This window comes from Cololabis saira, chromosome 17, assembly GCF_033807715.1.
Source record: "Cololabis saira isolate AMF1-May2022 chromosome 17, fColSai1.1, whole genome shotgun sequence".
In the NCBI taxonomy this organism is placed as follows: domain Eukaryota; kingdom Metazoa; phylum Chordata; class Actinopteri; order Beloniformes; family Belonidae; genus Cololabis; species Cololabis saira.
In genome coordinates, this window is record NC_084603.1 from 29,696,425 (window position 1) to 29,712,103 (window position 15,679).

The 15,679-nt window shown below is 41.3% G+C and overlaps 1 protein-coding gene across 1 annotated transcript; it reads right to left on the bottom strand.

Moving 5' to 3' along the window:
• Positions 1 to 884: 884 nt before the first annotated feature.
• On the bottom strand, positions 885 to 13,442 carry LOC133463493 (actin-related protein 2). The gene is made up of 9 exons (XM_061745056.1): positions 13,319 to 13,442; positions 10,685 to 10,795; positions 8,903 to 9,118; positions 8,580 to 8,652; positions 7,521 to 7,657; positions 6,509 to 6,658; positions 4,700 to 4,845; positions 4,184 to 4,316; positions 885 to 2,473 (listed from the first exon to the last, which is right to left on the bottom strand). The coding sequence occupies exons 1-9, from the start codon at positions 13,364 to 13,366 to the stop codon at positions 2,303 to 2,305; spliced, it is 1,185 nt and encodes a 394-aa protein (XP_061601040.1). The 5' UTR covers positions 13,367 to 13,442; the 3' UTR covers positions 885 to 2,302.
• Positions 13,443 to 15,679: the final 2,237 nt, after the last annotated feature.

Sequence of the window (15,679 nt, forward strand, 5' to 3'; positions counted from 1 at the left end):
TTGGCCACCAAAACATACATGTACTCAAATTCAAGTTAGAGCCTTGAAAAATCAACATAAGTGAAGGTTTGGCCAGTGACAACAAACTTAGGCATCAAAAGCAAGAACTGATCTAAAGGATGGTTCCCATTACTCTTAAATCACTAAAGCAGAAATTGTTTTAATACGAGTAAATTAAAAATATATTGCAGAGGCTGAGGAAACTAAAAGTGGCTGCAAAAGCACAACAGGATGTATGCTGCAGCTGTTCAGATGTGAATTTTAACTTGACAGTTTCTTTTTTTTTTTTAATCATCAAATGTCAGTTATCATTCAATATGAGACTCCACCAAAACTACACTTCAGTAATGAAAAAAACAATAATAGACATGGAGCCTACGTTATGCCCCGCTCATCTTCGTTATGGGAGAAGCGTCACACGGCAGCTTGGAGGTAACAGTTGAGGGTTAAGAGGGAAGTGGCATGAGTCGAGGGATTAAAATGGAACAAGGCCGGAAGAGTCTGGGTGAGATCTTTATTTCAAGCACGGAAAGAGAGCCTCTTCCTCTGGTGGCGCCAGTCCTCCACCGCTGTTCCACTTCCTCTTCCTCCTCCTGGCCGGCGTGTTGAGATCTCGTCCTCCCGTGTGGACGAGTCCCGGTTGTCTTCTGACTTCCATCCCCTCGTGTGGGAGTGGCCTTCGCTCTCCATCCGCTTCATCCCACCACCACTTGAAACAGACCAATCCATCTCTTAAGAATCTTTCCAGAATAAATGTGAAGCTCAAAAGTGAGGGAACTTTTTGAACGCCAAAGCCTTACAAACTTTTATCTTGTCTGCACGTTTGTCATAGGATCAGCAGCAACTGCAAATTAAGCAAAAGTAAAGAGCGTGCCACACGGCGATCCTTATAAATCACTTTTCTTTATTTAAATCAGCGTTAGGCAGTTATGCTATGAACAACACAGGGAAATAAAAACAAAAACAGCATCAAAAGAAAGACATTAAACCGTGAGAGATCCAGTTAACATTAACTGCACTTGGCACTGGATAGACGTTCATGGAAAGAGGAAAAAAAAAATTTACACATTTATACTCAAAATAGAAGTGCCTCCAGTAATCATTAAGTCAACTGTTGGGAGTCAGACTGGAGAAATTAAATATGGTCTCGACAACATTGCAACGTCAATAAGATACTGTCTTTTTATTTTTCATAATGATCTGATCCTTAATCTGCAACTGCGACCAAGCCATGATGGATCTGAGAATATGACACACGAGGTGTCGTGGGATTGGGAAATATTGCTGCTGAAATCCATTCAATCAGCGTTAGTTTTTCATCCAGAAGAGGCAGAGGCGAGGCTGTTTGATAAACAACAATTATTAAACCCCCCCCCACATCATATCACTGTCTCACCACCCGCTAAACCCCAAAGTACCGTCACACACCCAATTTTAAGCTCAGGGGCCTTTACTTTGTGTATTTATGAATCAACCATCTGTTCTTCTTAAAGAAAGAAAGAGGAAAAAAAAAGAAAACAAGGAATTTCTGTCACCACAATACACTCCATTTACAATGGTAGTAGTGCACAGCAACAAACGTTAATGGAAAACACGTGTATCAAGTTTTAAGATATGAACTCAACTCATACATCCAACAAAAAAGAAAAAAAAAAGCAAGATCCCTCTCCCGGGAAAGAAACGTCATGATATCAAATATAAAAACCGACATAAAAATGTGATCACTTTGCGCTCACCTGGAACAGATGCTGAAAGCGGCCGTGGCTATTTGTGATGAGATGTGATTGTGTCTTTACGAGTTAGGATTTTTGCATCTGTCTTTTTCAACCCCCTCTAATAGTTTGATAAAGAAAATACACTTTCAGCTCGTGGTTTCACCTGCCAAATTTAAAACTATGACAAGACGGTTCTTAAGTGAACATCTCCTGTTGTGGTTCCACCAGGGAAACATTGGCCCTTAAATTTAGAGCGGAAACCCCGCTTCTTGAAAATCAAGAGGGGGGTTTCAGCGGAAAATCTGCAAAGCTGAAATTACGTTTTAGGGCTTGCGTGGAAAAGTGAGTCGGTCCTCAACCAGGTGAGGAGAGGAAGAAGAAGCAGGAGGAGAGAGAAGAGGAGGAGGGAGAAGTGAAGGCTTGATTCCCTTTGATGTCTGAGGAAAATCAGAAGCCAAAACAAAGTGAAAAGGAATATATACTTTGCAATGTGGGCTAGAGGGGAAATGTGTGTGTTTTGTGAATGTGTGTGTGTGTGTATATGTTTGTTTGTTGTATTTTTTTATTTTTTGCGTCCGTCCAATGCTTTATCTGACGGTGACTCCAAGTTTTTCCAGCACACGGACTCCTTTTTCCTGGTACTCCTCCCGGGTCAGCCAGAAGTTGTCCTTGTCCTTCATGATGTCGGCCAGCACGGCTCCGCCCAGGAACACCATGTGCTTTCGTCTGGGAGGATCCTCAATCCGGATCTTAAATTTCTGCGATACAAGGGACACAGGGGCACATAAGTCCATGATACAGCTAAAAGCTCCTCAGTGGAGGTCTTCATGTTTCCTCAACCAGGCAGAACAACATCTGAAACAAAACGCAGCCCCCAGGTGATTAAAAATGTGAGCTGGGACTCATCAATGTAAGTGGATGACCAGTGAAGGAAACGCCCCACCTGCCAGGACCAAGATTTGTGCCACAAATAAGGAGCAGATAATGAATTATAATCATAAGTTTTGCTGAAAATTCAAGTCTTTCCACCGTGGCCGCAGCTCAGAATAGGCTGCTGGAATTTGTTCATAAAATAAAATACATAATGTCTTTGTTGGAATTACTCTACACGTACAAATTCAGTTTAACTTTCATGATTTTTCTTTCCTAATCGCTTTTTAAACATCTGAAGCCCTCATCAGAGCCAAGCAGAACTGCATAGATATACAATTTGTGTGGTTTTTCATTACAAGTGAAATCTTTTAGATAACACGGCCAATGAATGAGGTTTTTCCCCCCACTGAAACATTAAATGGCTTCTTTTTAAAAAAAATATTTTTATCCCAGTTTTTTTCCCATTTTTACCACCCCGTGCTCCTATCTAAGTGACAGTCCTGGGCATTGCCATCCTCTACCAACCCCGGGAGGGCCCTGCACTGAGCTCAGGTCTCGTTAAATGGCTTCTTAACGACAATGGTCATATTCAGGGTCTCTCAATCAAGTGGTGACGAGATCATACAAAACTAAAACATCCATACAAACTTCTCAAAGTACCTCTACTTAAATGCTGACTATTTCCGACTACTACTATTGTCCCTGATTGGGTACCGGAGACGGCGTCTGTCTGTTAATCAGGCGACCATCTAAACCAAACAGCTGAAGGTGCTGTTTACAAATGGAGAATGCATTTACAGACATAACCTGGACACAATAAATAAGATATATATTGGTGACACAATTGTGCAAAACAGCAGATAATATATATTTATTATCTGGTGTTTTGCACAATTATGTCACCATTATAAAATTCTGCTTTTGAGTTTTCCTAGCTAGCACAACTGACTGCTGCTACCTGCATGTTGGAAACTAAGGTACTAAATAACTTCAATTTAATGAGCAAATAATCTGCAACCTTTTATTTACAAAATAACTTGGTTTAAAATCCACCTTTGACTTTGGGGCGACAGTTTAAATAAATATTTGTCACCCAAGTTCTCTGTTTTACGAACGTCGTTTAGCCTCTGGCACCCCCTGGTGGGGGTTTGCACATATTACATCAACGCAAGGGACAGAAAATCCTGTTTGTTTCCAAACTTCCCAGATGTGTTTAAAAATCTATTTCATGGAACACAATGGTATTTATTTTACTGAACAGCAATCATGTGGAGGAAATATAAACTAAAATGACTCAAATACAGTCCCTTTTAGTTGCTCTCACATGTGGGAAACCCCACCCAAGCAAACTTAAACAAACCCTGAGAATCTGCTGGAAATATTAATTCACAGCAACTGGCAGGCCATGTGAAGTAGAGCCAATGTTCAGTTAATCTGAGTGCACCAGTATGTTCAGCAAGCCTTAAATTACATTACTTGTAGAGCAACCAATCTAGAATTAATGACCCAGTTTTTCCGAGTCAGTCATTTTGTAAACATTAGAGCAGTTTCAGGTTAGACTCAGCGACTGTAAAAGAAGCTAACTGTTTTCTCACCGAAAGTTTCTCCACATCTCCCTTGAGCACGCGCTCGAGGTAGAGCTGCTTGAGTTCTCTCTCCAGCCGTGACGGCAGGCCCGGGTACATGGTGGATCCCCCAGACAACACAATGTGTTTGTAGAACTCGGGTCTGGACACGGGAGGGAGGATAGTTGTTAAAGCAGAAGTTTCTTAATGCATTATAATGATATCATTTCCTCACCAATGTGTGTTCAAATCAACAAATGTGAAAATCTTTCAACTAAGGTTTCATTCCCTCAGAAACTTTAGTGCATACAATATTTATTGTTCTGTCTAAAAAGATCTTCCCCTTGGAGTGAAAGCTTTGCCCATCTGGGTATTTTACAGTCAATCCTCCACAAAAGGAAAATACTCAGTAGCCTGTATTTGTGTGGTAACTTCCTAATGCAGTCTAATGTATCGTAGAGCGGAACCCGTGACTTGGGAAAGCTTTCATTGTATCCTCCTCTTTGCTGATAGCAGTTTATGCATGCACTTTTTTTTTGGCCTCACCTGGTGTCTATGTCAGCTGCTTGGATGGTGTTGAAGAGGAGCTCAGCCACTCCAACGCCCTCCACGTTGATGAGGTGGGGCTGGAACAGAGCCTCGGGGGCCTCAAAGCGCTCTCCGCCCACCTTGATCACACGACCATCTGGCAGCTGGAGATGTGTGGGAAAGATGAAATGAAAAAAGGAACAAAGCAGTATGAGACTTCAGCAGATACAGTTTTAAGTACAACAGAGACCGACGTGCGTGAGAATTATTCTGAACTTGAGTTTATAACTTCTCAGCAAACATCATAAAGTAAAAAATAAATGTTTTGACTGCTGATGGAAAAGAAAATGCTCCCAGACCGATGACCATGAGCAGCATTTAGGAGGACTGACTCTGGGCTCCAAACTAGGTAGAGTGAATGTGTGCGACTATAAAAAGGTTTCATTCAGCAGAAGGCAGTGGGAGGAAGCAAGAGCCCAGCCACCGCCACAAAGTGGCTACACAGGAAATGATGTAACGCACAGTTCACGGCCTTCGGCCATAGTTACATTGCCCTCCTTGTTTCAGCACTCTCTACACACTCACTCGCCTACACTAACCAAAACACACACGGTCACAGTGAGCTCTGAGACACAACATGTGCGCGGCAAGGCGTGCAGTAACACAGACTTCAGGACCAACATTTAGATTCTGTGGTTCCCCCTGCAGGGAAACAGGACCTCGGAAAGAAAAGCAAGTCTGATGGAGGAGCGTTGCAGTCCCATATGTTTGATTCCCGGTGAAAACAGCTCGTCAGCAGCACCGCCTTGTTCGTAAGGAACCAAAAGAGCCAACGACAGGCATGTGGCGGTCTACTTAACTCAGAGCTGAACCAGATTTAGTTGCTGCGTTAGTTTTGACTGCTAGAAAAAAAGAGGAAAAAAAAAATCAGCTATTTTGGAACAGGAAATTCTGTGAGGAGGATTTTGCTATTTTAGGCAGAATTATGAAACTTTTGCAGATGATTTTGCATAAGAAGTAAATTAGATTCTCTGAGGTTAAAATGGCCAAAAAACAAAAAACAGAGGCTGCATTATAAAACTGTAAGCATCACCCTATAGTCGGGTCTACAGGGTTCTCTTTTGTCCTCTTCTGAGGGCAGCAACATCTTATTTGCAACAATTTGTGAAACATTTGAAGGTCCAAGTCTCAACATTTTTCAAAAAGCAACTTTTAAATTCCCCAAAGATTTTTTTGCAGTGCAAAAGTTAAGAGCCTATACAACAAACCCAGGCTACCTCAGCTGTCTGGCCTGGGGTACACACATGTGGACATCATACACTGTGTTGTCTATGTCATCATTTTTTATTTCTTATTGCAGACCCAATGTAACAAGAAACAAAAAAAATAAAATTGCACCGGTCTAAGGAGGAAGAGAGAAAAAAAATTAGATTGGGGGCTTTGAGAAAATGGCATTGAATTTTATAATTAAGTGATTATAATAAAAAGAAAATAATTACCTCAACATCTTATCAAGTCAACGAAAACAAGCTTTGGAATAATTAGTCTGTGGTTTAGATAAGTACTTCCCCCTGTTTTACCCTCATGAGAAATAAACAATCTAATCCCGCTTGACAGTCCAGTCCAGCGGGTATAAAATGAGCTGTGTGAAACATATCAAAGTCCTTGTCCGAGTCCACACACTGAACACAGTCCAAATGTACCCACCAGATGGGAAATGATACCTTACACACAACACACAACTCTCAGAATGTATTTAAATAATTTGAACCAAATGAAACTGTAAATATGTTAATTGTAAAGTGTTAAAACAGTCCAAGTGTGTACCGTGTACGACTCCACCAGCACAGTGGTCTCCAGGGCCAGTTTCTGCTCCTGCTCGATGTTGTAGCCCACATAGCACAACTTCTCCTTCATCATGCGCACCGTCTCAAAGTCTGCAGAGTGGTTGAAGGCGTAGCCCCTCAGCAGCAACAACTGCAAATACGAAGAGGAGAACATGGAAAAGGGGGAAAAAGGGACAAAAAGATGCTGAACTACTAATCTGGGGCTGGATTCACAAAACATTCTTAAGAAAAAAAATCTTCTTAAGTGTAATTTTTTTTCTTAAGTTCAGTCTTAAGAAGGAAAAAGAGAAGAAGTCATATTCTCCAAAAAAGTTAAGTATTTTCTCAACTTTCTTAAAAAAAAAACTTAATAAATGGTATTCTTAAAATAAAAGTTCTCAAATTTGTTCTTGACTTTTTTCTTAACTTGAAGACAACCTTGACCTGTCTTAAAATTTCTTCTGTGAAAAGGTAAGACTCTAATATCACCTTTTTCAACACATTTTAGACAAGTTTAGACCAGTAGGTCCTAGTTTGAGGATATACTTTGTAATTAATTACACAAAGAGCCTGTTAACTGTTTGTTAGCATGTTAGTTAATTATTATTAATTTTCCCCAATAGTATCTTTTTCGCACATTAATCTCATCCACCATAACCTTGAAAAGTTCCTGCATCTCCTTTTCTCCTTCTCCATGTTTAGTGAGTGACTGACAGTTTAGACCCAAACTACCTGTATAAATGTTGTTTGTTGGCGCGTGCAATGCAATGACATTTTAAGAAGTTCTTAAGTAGGAAAAATAAGAAATTCGTAAGAAATGACAGTTTTTAAGACGGTTCTTAAGAAAATATTGAGGAATTGCACTTAAGAACTTTCTTATAAACTTCTTAATTTTAGATCTTAAGACATTTCTTAAGATCGTTCTTAAGAACATATTGGTGAATCCAGCCCCTGTCTTGTAAAGGGTCATCCAAGTGATTTTGAAGTGTCATGTGACTTGTGAGACGGGGTACCTTAATGAGGTAGCGGGTGATGTCCCTGCCTGCGATGTCCAGGCGTCTGGTCAGGTGGGGTAGACTGAAACCCTCATACACGGGACAGATGTGCGTCACACCATCACCCGAGTCCACCACGACACCAGTGAGAAGGCCTGAGACACACAAAGCCTACAGTTCATCTACAGTTTAAGGCCAAAATTTAATCCAGTGAGTGGTTTGAAATAACGACTAAGAACCTCGTTGGCTGGGTTAACACAAAGAAGAAAGAAATGCACCAATAAATCTTTTATCAACTACACACTATTGTCAAACTGAGACAAAACTGTGGAACTGAGGACAGTCTTCATGTCAGGGTGACTAAACTGTTCACGTGATCCGGGCTGAAGCACCAGTCAGAGGGGTTTGACACATCAGCCAATGCCATATATCGTACTAACCTAAATATTTGGCCTTTCTGTGAGAAATGCGGCCTGGCGATGATCCAACATTATCCAACATCACTAATCTGTACCAGATGAGTCTGGGTTTTAACCTGTTGGTGAGTCTGATCAACACTCTGTCGATTTCCAAGGTTTTAAACACTGTTTTTTTGGGAAAACTACCACTTTACCACAGGTGGCATCAAATATCTTCATTTGTTTTTCCTCACTTGCCCCTTTCTGCATCTCTCAAACACCCTGGAACTGTTGTAATAGACACACTTGTAATGGTGGCGGTGTTTTAAAGTATAAACATAAAAGATGACCTAACTTTTTCATATGTATTTAAAAATGCATTCATCTGATGTTTGGGTCAATGCAGTCTGATCCGTTACTGCAATGATGTAAACTAATGACTGAAACTAACAGCAGTCTTGATTGATCCACAATCCAGGAAAGATGATAGTAAGTGGCAGAAAAAGAGTTACTAAAGGCAACTTCTAATGTGTTCACTTAAGACACACATTTGTGCTTTCAGGATAAAACTATACTTTGAAGATAAGGCGTTGGAGGAGAGAGATGAAAAGCGGTAAATGTCTATAATGTGAAAACTGCGGTATATCGTTTTACTGAACTTGCAGCTCAGTCTTCTTACCTTGGGCATACAGTGTTAGCACAGCCTGAATAGCAATGTAGACTCCTCCAAACTGGTAGGTCTCAAACATCACCTGTAGTGGGAATCAGGAACAATTGTTTCATGAGAAAAAGTGAAAAACAAAAAAGGAGTCACAAGCAACATACTGCATAATTTGCACAAAAATGATTCAGAGGACTAAACCTAGAGGCTGCTGGTTCCTGGCTCCAAAAAGGGAGAAAAATAAATACAAATCCCAGTAAAATAAAAGCACATTCCACTTTATTCCCACTGAGACATAAATAACAGGTTAATACTAACATTTAAGACACATGTCACTGTACCTCAATGATTTTTTCGCGATTCTTGGTGGGGTTCATGGGAGGTTCGGTCAGAAGGATCTTGCAGTTGCGCGACTCGATGTTGAGCTTCTCCGGGCCGAAGGTGTAGTCCCACAGGTGTTTCATGTCATCCCAGTTCCTGACGATGCCATTCTCCATGGGGTAGTTCACCTCCAGCATGGAGCGCAGTTCACTGGCCTCATCTCCCACCATAAGGTCCTGGAGGAATAAACACACACAGGAAGGCGTCAGCATTGTGGCTCATTCTGCGATGCCCAGTTTGGACCATTCAGAGTCACTGAGAGCAGAGCGATACACTTAAGTCACTGCTCGTCAACTAGAACTCAGACAATCTTAAACCACCTGTCAGATTGCAGAAAGACTCATGTAGCCTCAGACTCAGTTACCCAGCATGCATCACAAGGCATTATTTTCCATGCATTTACACCTGGAAACACTTCACTTCAGCTACAGTAAACCACTTGTTTTATCCCCATTCAACTCTCCACATGCAAGGCAGCCTGCTTATGTAAACAGCTGCTGAGTTAGAGCTCAGTGTTAGCCACGCAGTCAAGCATCTCACGTTCCACTTGGAGACATCAAAAGCCTACTGAAGGCAGCCATTTTATGGGTTCATCCTGTGCGCTTTGGCATTAACAAAATACCAGTCGCAGGCATTGCCTCCATGTGTTCTCAATAAAAGGGGGAAAAAAAGCTAAAAGAAAAACCAGAAAAACAGATGTGCTTCCGTCTGGTTCTCAACTGTCTGCCATGCATCTTTGAGTACGGACACTTCCTCTGCTCTTGGGGAAAAGGTGATACACTTGTAGGATATTACTTAAAAATGTCCTGCGTTTCAGAATGGCAAGATAAAAATAAATGTAATGCGTACAGATGCAGCAAATTAGTCATTTGGAATCCAGTACTCGAGCTAGGGCTGATGTTTCTATTTCATGTTCAGCTGAAAGTTCTTGTAGGATTGAGGGGGCATTTAGCTGCCTGGGTGCACAAGAAGATCAGAGACTCTGGAAATGGAAACGCTCCAAAATCTCTTTTAACCCTCCATCGATAACAGCTGGCCTATGATTCATCGCAGCTATTTCTGCTAACACATTCAGTCTGCAGAAAGCAGTATGCCAGCACAAAATGATGTACACCTAACCTTATTCCCTGCCACAACACTCAAACTTGAAACACACACACAAAAGGATCATACAAATTCCGCTTAAGATAAGTGGAACCAGAGTGAGTTCAAAATAAATAACAAAATAAGACAAAGCAGAGGGAAAAAGACAACCTATAATGTATAAAAAGCATACCATGACAGAACTCTAGCAGGCAAGAGCACACGTCAACCTGAACTTACCATCTTCTGAGCATTCTACTTCACCAAGGCAGAACAAAACATGGAGAAAGAGGAAGGTAGGTATAACGATAATTAAAAAAAGATGAATAAATAAAATAATTGGAAAGAACAAAAAAAAAGATAGGCAGAGAAAGGCACCATGCTAAAAATAACATCTGGTTTCCCAACAAACTAATCTTTCCCCAAATAATTAGATGGATTCAATGTCATATTTTTCAGGAAGAGCCAGAGATTTTAAACTCTTATTGAGACCACTTGTGATGTTGATGTTACGCTTGTACAAGAAACTAACTTTGTTCTTTTAAGCATTATTTTACATAATAACATATACTTTTGTTTTTATCTCTGGCTCCTTGAGCAAAAACTTTCCAGTCAGATGAAACAATAATTTTAGGAACATCAGGACAAACTCTACGTACCTTGATTTCAATGTTTCCCACTTTGGCTGTTGAGCGGATGATGGGTCTCCCAACGAGCGCAGGGAATATGTGCTCTGGGAAGTTGGAGCCCGCATAGCCACACTTGACAAACTACAACCGGAAGATAAGAAAACCAGAGGAAAGAGGATGTGATTAGGAAACAAACCGAGATAACAGCTGTACAATTCAATGAGACAAAATCAATGAACTGTTTCCTATTATAGCTGACTTAATCAGCATTTAGACTGAGATTGGGGGAAACAAAAAAAGTGGGCGGTATGCATTAAAAAAAATAAATAAATCATGTAAAAGTGTATATGTATATCTAAAAAAAAAAAGCATGCCTATTGTTTGCACCAAACTGCTAAATGTTACTTTAATTTTCATTAAAAAGGTAAACAAAGGTACTGAATGTCAAAATAACAATATTGTACAGAACATCAGTGTGTTTTAAACCCTCAAAACCCTGCATTTGTAGGGGTAAGAACAAATCAATAATACTTCAATATTAAAACATTTATGACTCAACAACTTATGAACCAAGTGCAATAGTTTTTAAAAGATAATGAGCACTGAAGTGTGCTGCAGCTCTGCAGACCAGGAAAAGATGAGATCTGTGAGATGCATCAGGTTATAAGACACCAGAGGCCTTTAAGAAAAGGAAAAAAAAAAGGGTTGAACTTTTGTTAAGTTAAAAAAACAATCATATGACAGAAGATAAAGTGAGACTTTTATCCAATCTGCAAACATCAATGAGGAATTTAAAATATAATTTCACACTAAACATACCCTAGTTGACCCTGGTTGCAGAAACTCTTATACTGGTCGACTCTTTAAAGACACTTAATGACTGAAACTGCAATAATATAATTTTTCTTCTGGGACAAAATAAGAAAGTATTATTGAACTGAATTGAAATGTTTTGTTGAAATGGCAATTTGACAAAAAAAAAACTATGAATATTATTTCTGGCTCACTCAGCTTTTTACTTGCAATAACATTTTCCTTTGGGGGATTAAAAAAAATTATGATTGAAATGAATTAACTTTAAAAATGAACCAAATCATTTAAAGTTGCATTTCCACTCCCTTTTCAGATGCCGGTGCTTTTAACAACAAAAAGTAAAGTAAAAAGGTCACATATTAGATTTGGACTATGAGGCTAAACAAATGTGTCAGTGACATATGTGTATGCGGTTCAGCCTCTTCGCACTTCCTCCTGATTTTGTCAGTTCAACTCAAGTGACAGGTTTCTTTTTTTTGCCTCCACTTCACACTATTCTCTCGAAAAAAAACCTTATGAGACAGTGACGTGCTGAGCCAACATCCTCCTCCACTTTTAGGGTTGAGAGAGGAAGTACTGCTGCTGTGGTAATGCAGCCAAATTGTGACAACTATAAAAAAGTAAAGCATTACATAAATAGGAACATCAAACTGTTACATAAGTAGTGTAGATGATGTTTGGTTGAACAGTTATTTTCCAGGTAGGAGAAACTTATGAGTCAACTCATAAGTTCATCCACCTCTCAGTTCTGTAAAATCAGAGTATGTGATACATGTTTAAACACATATGTATTGAAATACAAAGTGTTTTTTGTGCTTTGCAATCCCAGTGCAGCTTTTAAAAGGGCTAATTTATCTTTTTTTGGTTCCTCACTCCCCTGCCGGCCCCGCCAGCCTCACACAGAAACGATGAATCTGCAAACCCTGATGGGGCTGCTGCACAACCCGCTGACCCCGGACACAGTGCCAGGAACCAGCAGGAATCAGGCAAAGAACCAGGCAGAAACCAGCCAAAAAACCAGCCAGGAACCAGCCAGAAAACCAGGCAGAAAACCAGGCAGAAAGACAGCCAGGAACCAGCCAAAAAACCAGGCAGAAAGACAGCCAGGAACCAGCCAAAAAACCAGGCAGGAACCAGCCAGAAACCACCAGGAACCAGCCAGAAACCAGCCAGGAACCAGGCAGAAAGACAGCCAGAAACCAGGCAGAAAGACAGCCAGAAACCAGGCAGAAAGACAGCCAGAAACCAGGCAGAAAGACAGCCAGAAACCAGGCAGAAAGACAGCCAGAAACCAGGCAGAAAGACAGCCAGAAACCAGGCAGAAAGACAGCCAGAAACCAGGCAGAAAGACAGCCAGAAACCAGGCAGAAAGACAGCCAGAAACCAGGCAGAAAGACAGCCAGAAACCAGGCAGAAAGACAGCCAGAAACCATGCAGGAACCAGGCAGAAAGACAGCCAGAAACCAGGCAGGAACCAGCCAGGAACCAGCCAGAAAACCACCAGGAACCAGCCAAAAAAACAGGCAGGAACCAGCCTCCACCCATCCTCCAGCTGCTGCAGGCCGGGGCTCAGCTGTAAACCGTGGCTGACACAGAAACAGTAATCAAACGCGCTGATTTGGGGGGGGTGCCGTCTTGAGGGCTACGGGTTCGGGTTTTACCCTGACGTTAGCAGACACTGTCTGTCATTTCCGCGTCAGGTCGGGATGAATGAGAGCTAGCAGGCTGGCTAGCCCGCTAGCTCACACCCAGCTAGCTCGGAGCTCACTTCCTGTTTCAGCGGATCTCTCCACATTTCTGCTGAAACCCGCCGACCACCGACGCCCGGCGAACGCCGGCCTGCAAACCTACCCCGGTTCCGTTGTCACAGACCACCACTTTCCTTCCTTGGCTGTCCATTTTGTCAGAGCTGCCCGGTTGCGGCTGAAGCTTCCTCAACTTTCCTCTCTCTGGAGCCGGAAGTGAGAGACGCCAGGGGGCGGGGCCAAGCGGATAGGGGCGTGGCCACGTCAAAGGGGGCGTGGCCACCCGGGGGCGGGGCGCTCATCCTTCCGGGGCGGACAGTGACCAGACTGCTAAAGACTCACGCCTGTCTGGAAAAAAAGGTTATGTACAGGCATGGGTGCAGATCCCGGGGGGGACGGGGGGGGAGATGTCCCCCCCAATTTCTGAAAAACATGAATTGTCCCCCCCAATAAAAATACCCTAAATTATTCAAAATTTAACAAATGTATTTTCAGACTTAAAGGTTGAATATGTAGAATATTTATTAAAATATATTTTTTTTAAAATAATACATCCACGGTGCGTTTTGAGGTGTACAGAATAAAAGTATTGCTACTCCATACATTTTTTTTTTTTAGTCTGAATTAATATTTTTAAAATTTTTGACGGGCTCGACAATGACTTTATGTCAACGTTCTGTTTACATTCGTACCTGCCCGTACTTGTACTTGTTTAGGGCTCCATATTTCATCCATATTGATCGTGCATAAAGTAGTCCCATAGGATAAAAGGAAGAAGGTGAGAAGAATTTGAGATGAGTAGACACTACATGCCCAAAACCCTTAAAATTATGATTTAGGAATATAACAGTTAAGTAAGCAGTGACACACACTGTTGGCTGTTTGGGACAAATAAACAAGAAAGGTAAGCACAATAAATGATTCCCTGTGCAGTATTTTTTGGCGAGCCTTTACCAATTTATGGCATGGTATGAGTTGCATATTGGCAAAAAATTAAAAATTTAAATCACGTTGGTGTCCCCCCCAATCCTGACATCGAATCTGCACCCCTACAGGGGTGCAAACAAGCCGGTGTTCTGAGATTTCTTCCTACGTAAAATTTTTTCCTACCGTAGCGAAAAATTATAATAAATAAAATCAATCAAACCTTCTTGCTGGATGCTGCAGTTAACCTTTGGTGGTCTGTCCATTTCCTGCTCTACCTGTTGATTGCCATCACTGCTTTTGGCACAAAACTGAATAACCTTTCCAGCTATTTAATACAGCTGGAAAAGCACATTCACTCACACACAGGCAGAGGTGGAAAAAGTACAAAAATATTGTACTTAAGTAAAAGTACAAATTTTCTGCTTGAAAATTACTTAAGTAAAAGTAAAAAGTACCCATTAAGAAAATTACTTAAGTAAAAGTATAAAAGTACCTCAACTTAAATATAATAAAGTACAAAAAGTACATGGGTTAAAATGTACTTAAGTACAAAAGTAAAAAGTACAAAGTACAAAGTACAAAATTCAAAGTACAAAATTATTTTCAAAAGGATTGCAAAGAAATGAAGAATCCAAGAATTTGCTTACAACTCTAAATAATGGTGATATTATTCTGACCCCTTTAGTGTTTGTTTCCATTACCCCATTTTAATTTCTCCCTTTGCTCATCACTGCTGCTGTACCCCATTGGCCCCGCTGACAGGTGCACCCCCAGCCTGTAGTATGCAGTGACAACATTAAGCAACCCCAGCTGATAAAGGATGAGACTTTTGAACTTTTAAATGCCAAAACCACCTTAGAAGGGGTGGAATCAAAGAATGGTGCGCATGGACACGCGTCGGCTGCCGCTCAAGGCTGATTTATGGTTCCGCGTTACACCAACGTACCCTACGGCGAGGCTCTGCGTCGATTTAACGCGGAGCCATAATTCAGGCTTCAGTACTCGACGCGACGGCGGTTCCTCCGGCCGTCCAGCCCGCCTCTGCGGCGCAACTCTCCCGGGAGCTGCGGCTCCTTCTTGGTATATTCACGCGCCCCCCTTCCTTCCCGTCCGCCTCATGGTTCCGCGTTAAATCGACGCACACCTTACGCCGCAGGCTACGGCGTAGAGTGTGCGTCGCCGCGTACCCTACGCCGTAGCTCTGCGCCGGTGTAACGCGGAACCATAAATCAGCCCCCGCTGTGCTGTTCTTTAATTTGTAGCGAGTAACGACGTGTCCAATTTTAAATGTAGCGGATCAAAAGTACGATTATTTCCTTGAAAATGTAACGAAGTAAAAGTAAAAGTACAGAAAAATGAAAGTATCAATAAAAGTACAAATTCTCAAAAATCTTACTTAAGTAAAATAACGAAGTACTTGTAGTTCGTTACTTTACACCACTGCACACAGGCATAAAGACATGCATTTGATTTGCCCCTCAAACGTATATGCATTAAATACTGTCCTTACAAAGTATTAAAATACAAGAAACTAACATTT

Coding starts and splice junctions, on each gene's coding strand:
- LOC133463493 (XM_061745056.1), bottom strand. CDS start 13,366: ATGGACAGCCAAGGAAGGAAAGTGGTGGTCTGTGACAACGGAACCGGG. Junction 10,796..13,318: donor TCTGTGACAACGGAACCGGG/GTAGGTTTGCAG, acceptor TTCCGGTTGTAG/TTTGTCAAGTGTGGCTATGC. Junction 6,659..7,520: donor TCACCCGCTACCTCATTAAG/GTACCCCGTCTC, acceptor TCGTATTTGCAG/TTGTTGCTGCTGAGGGGCTA.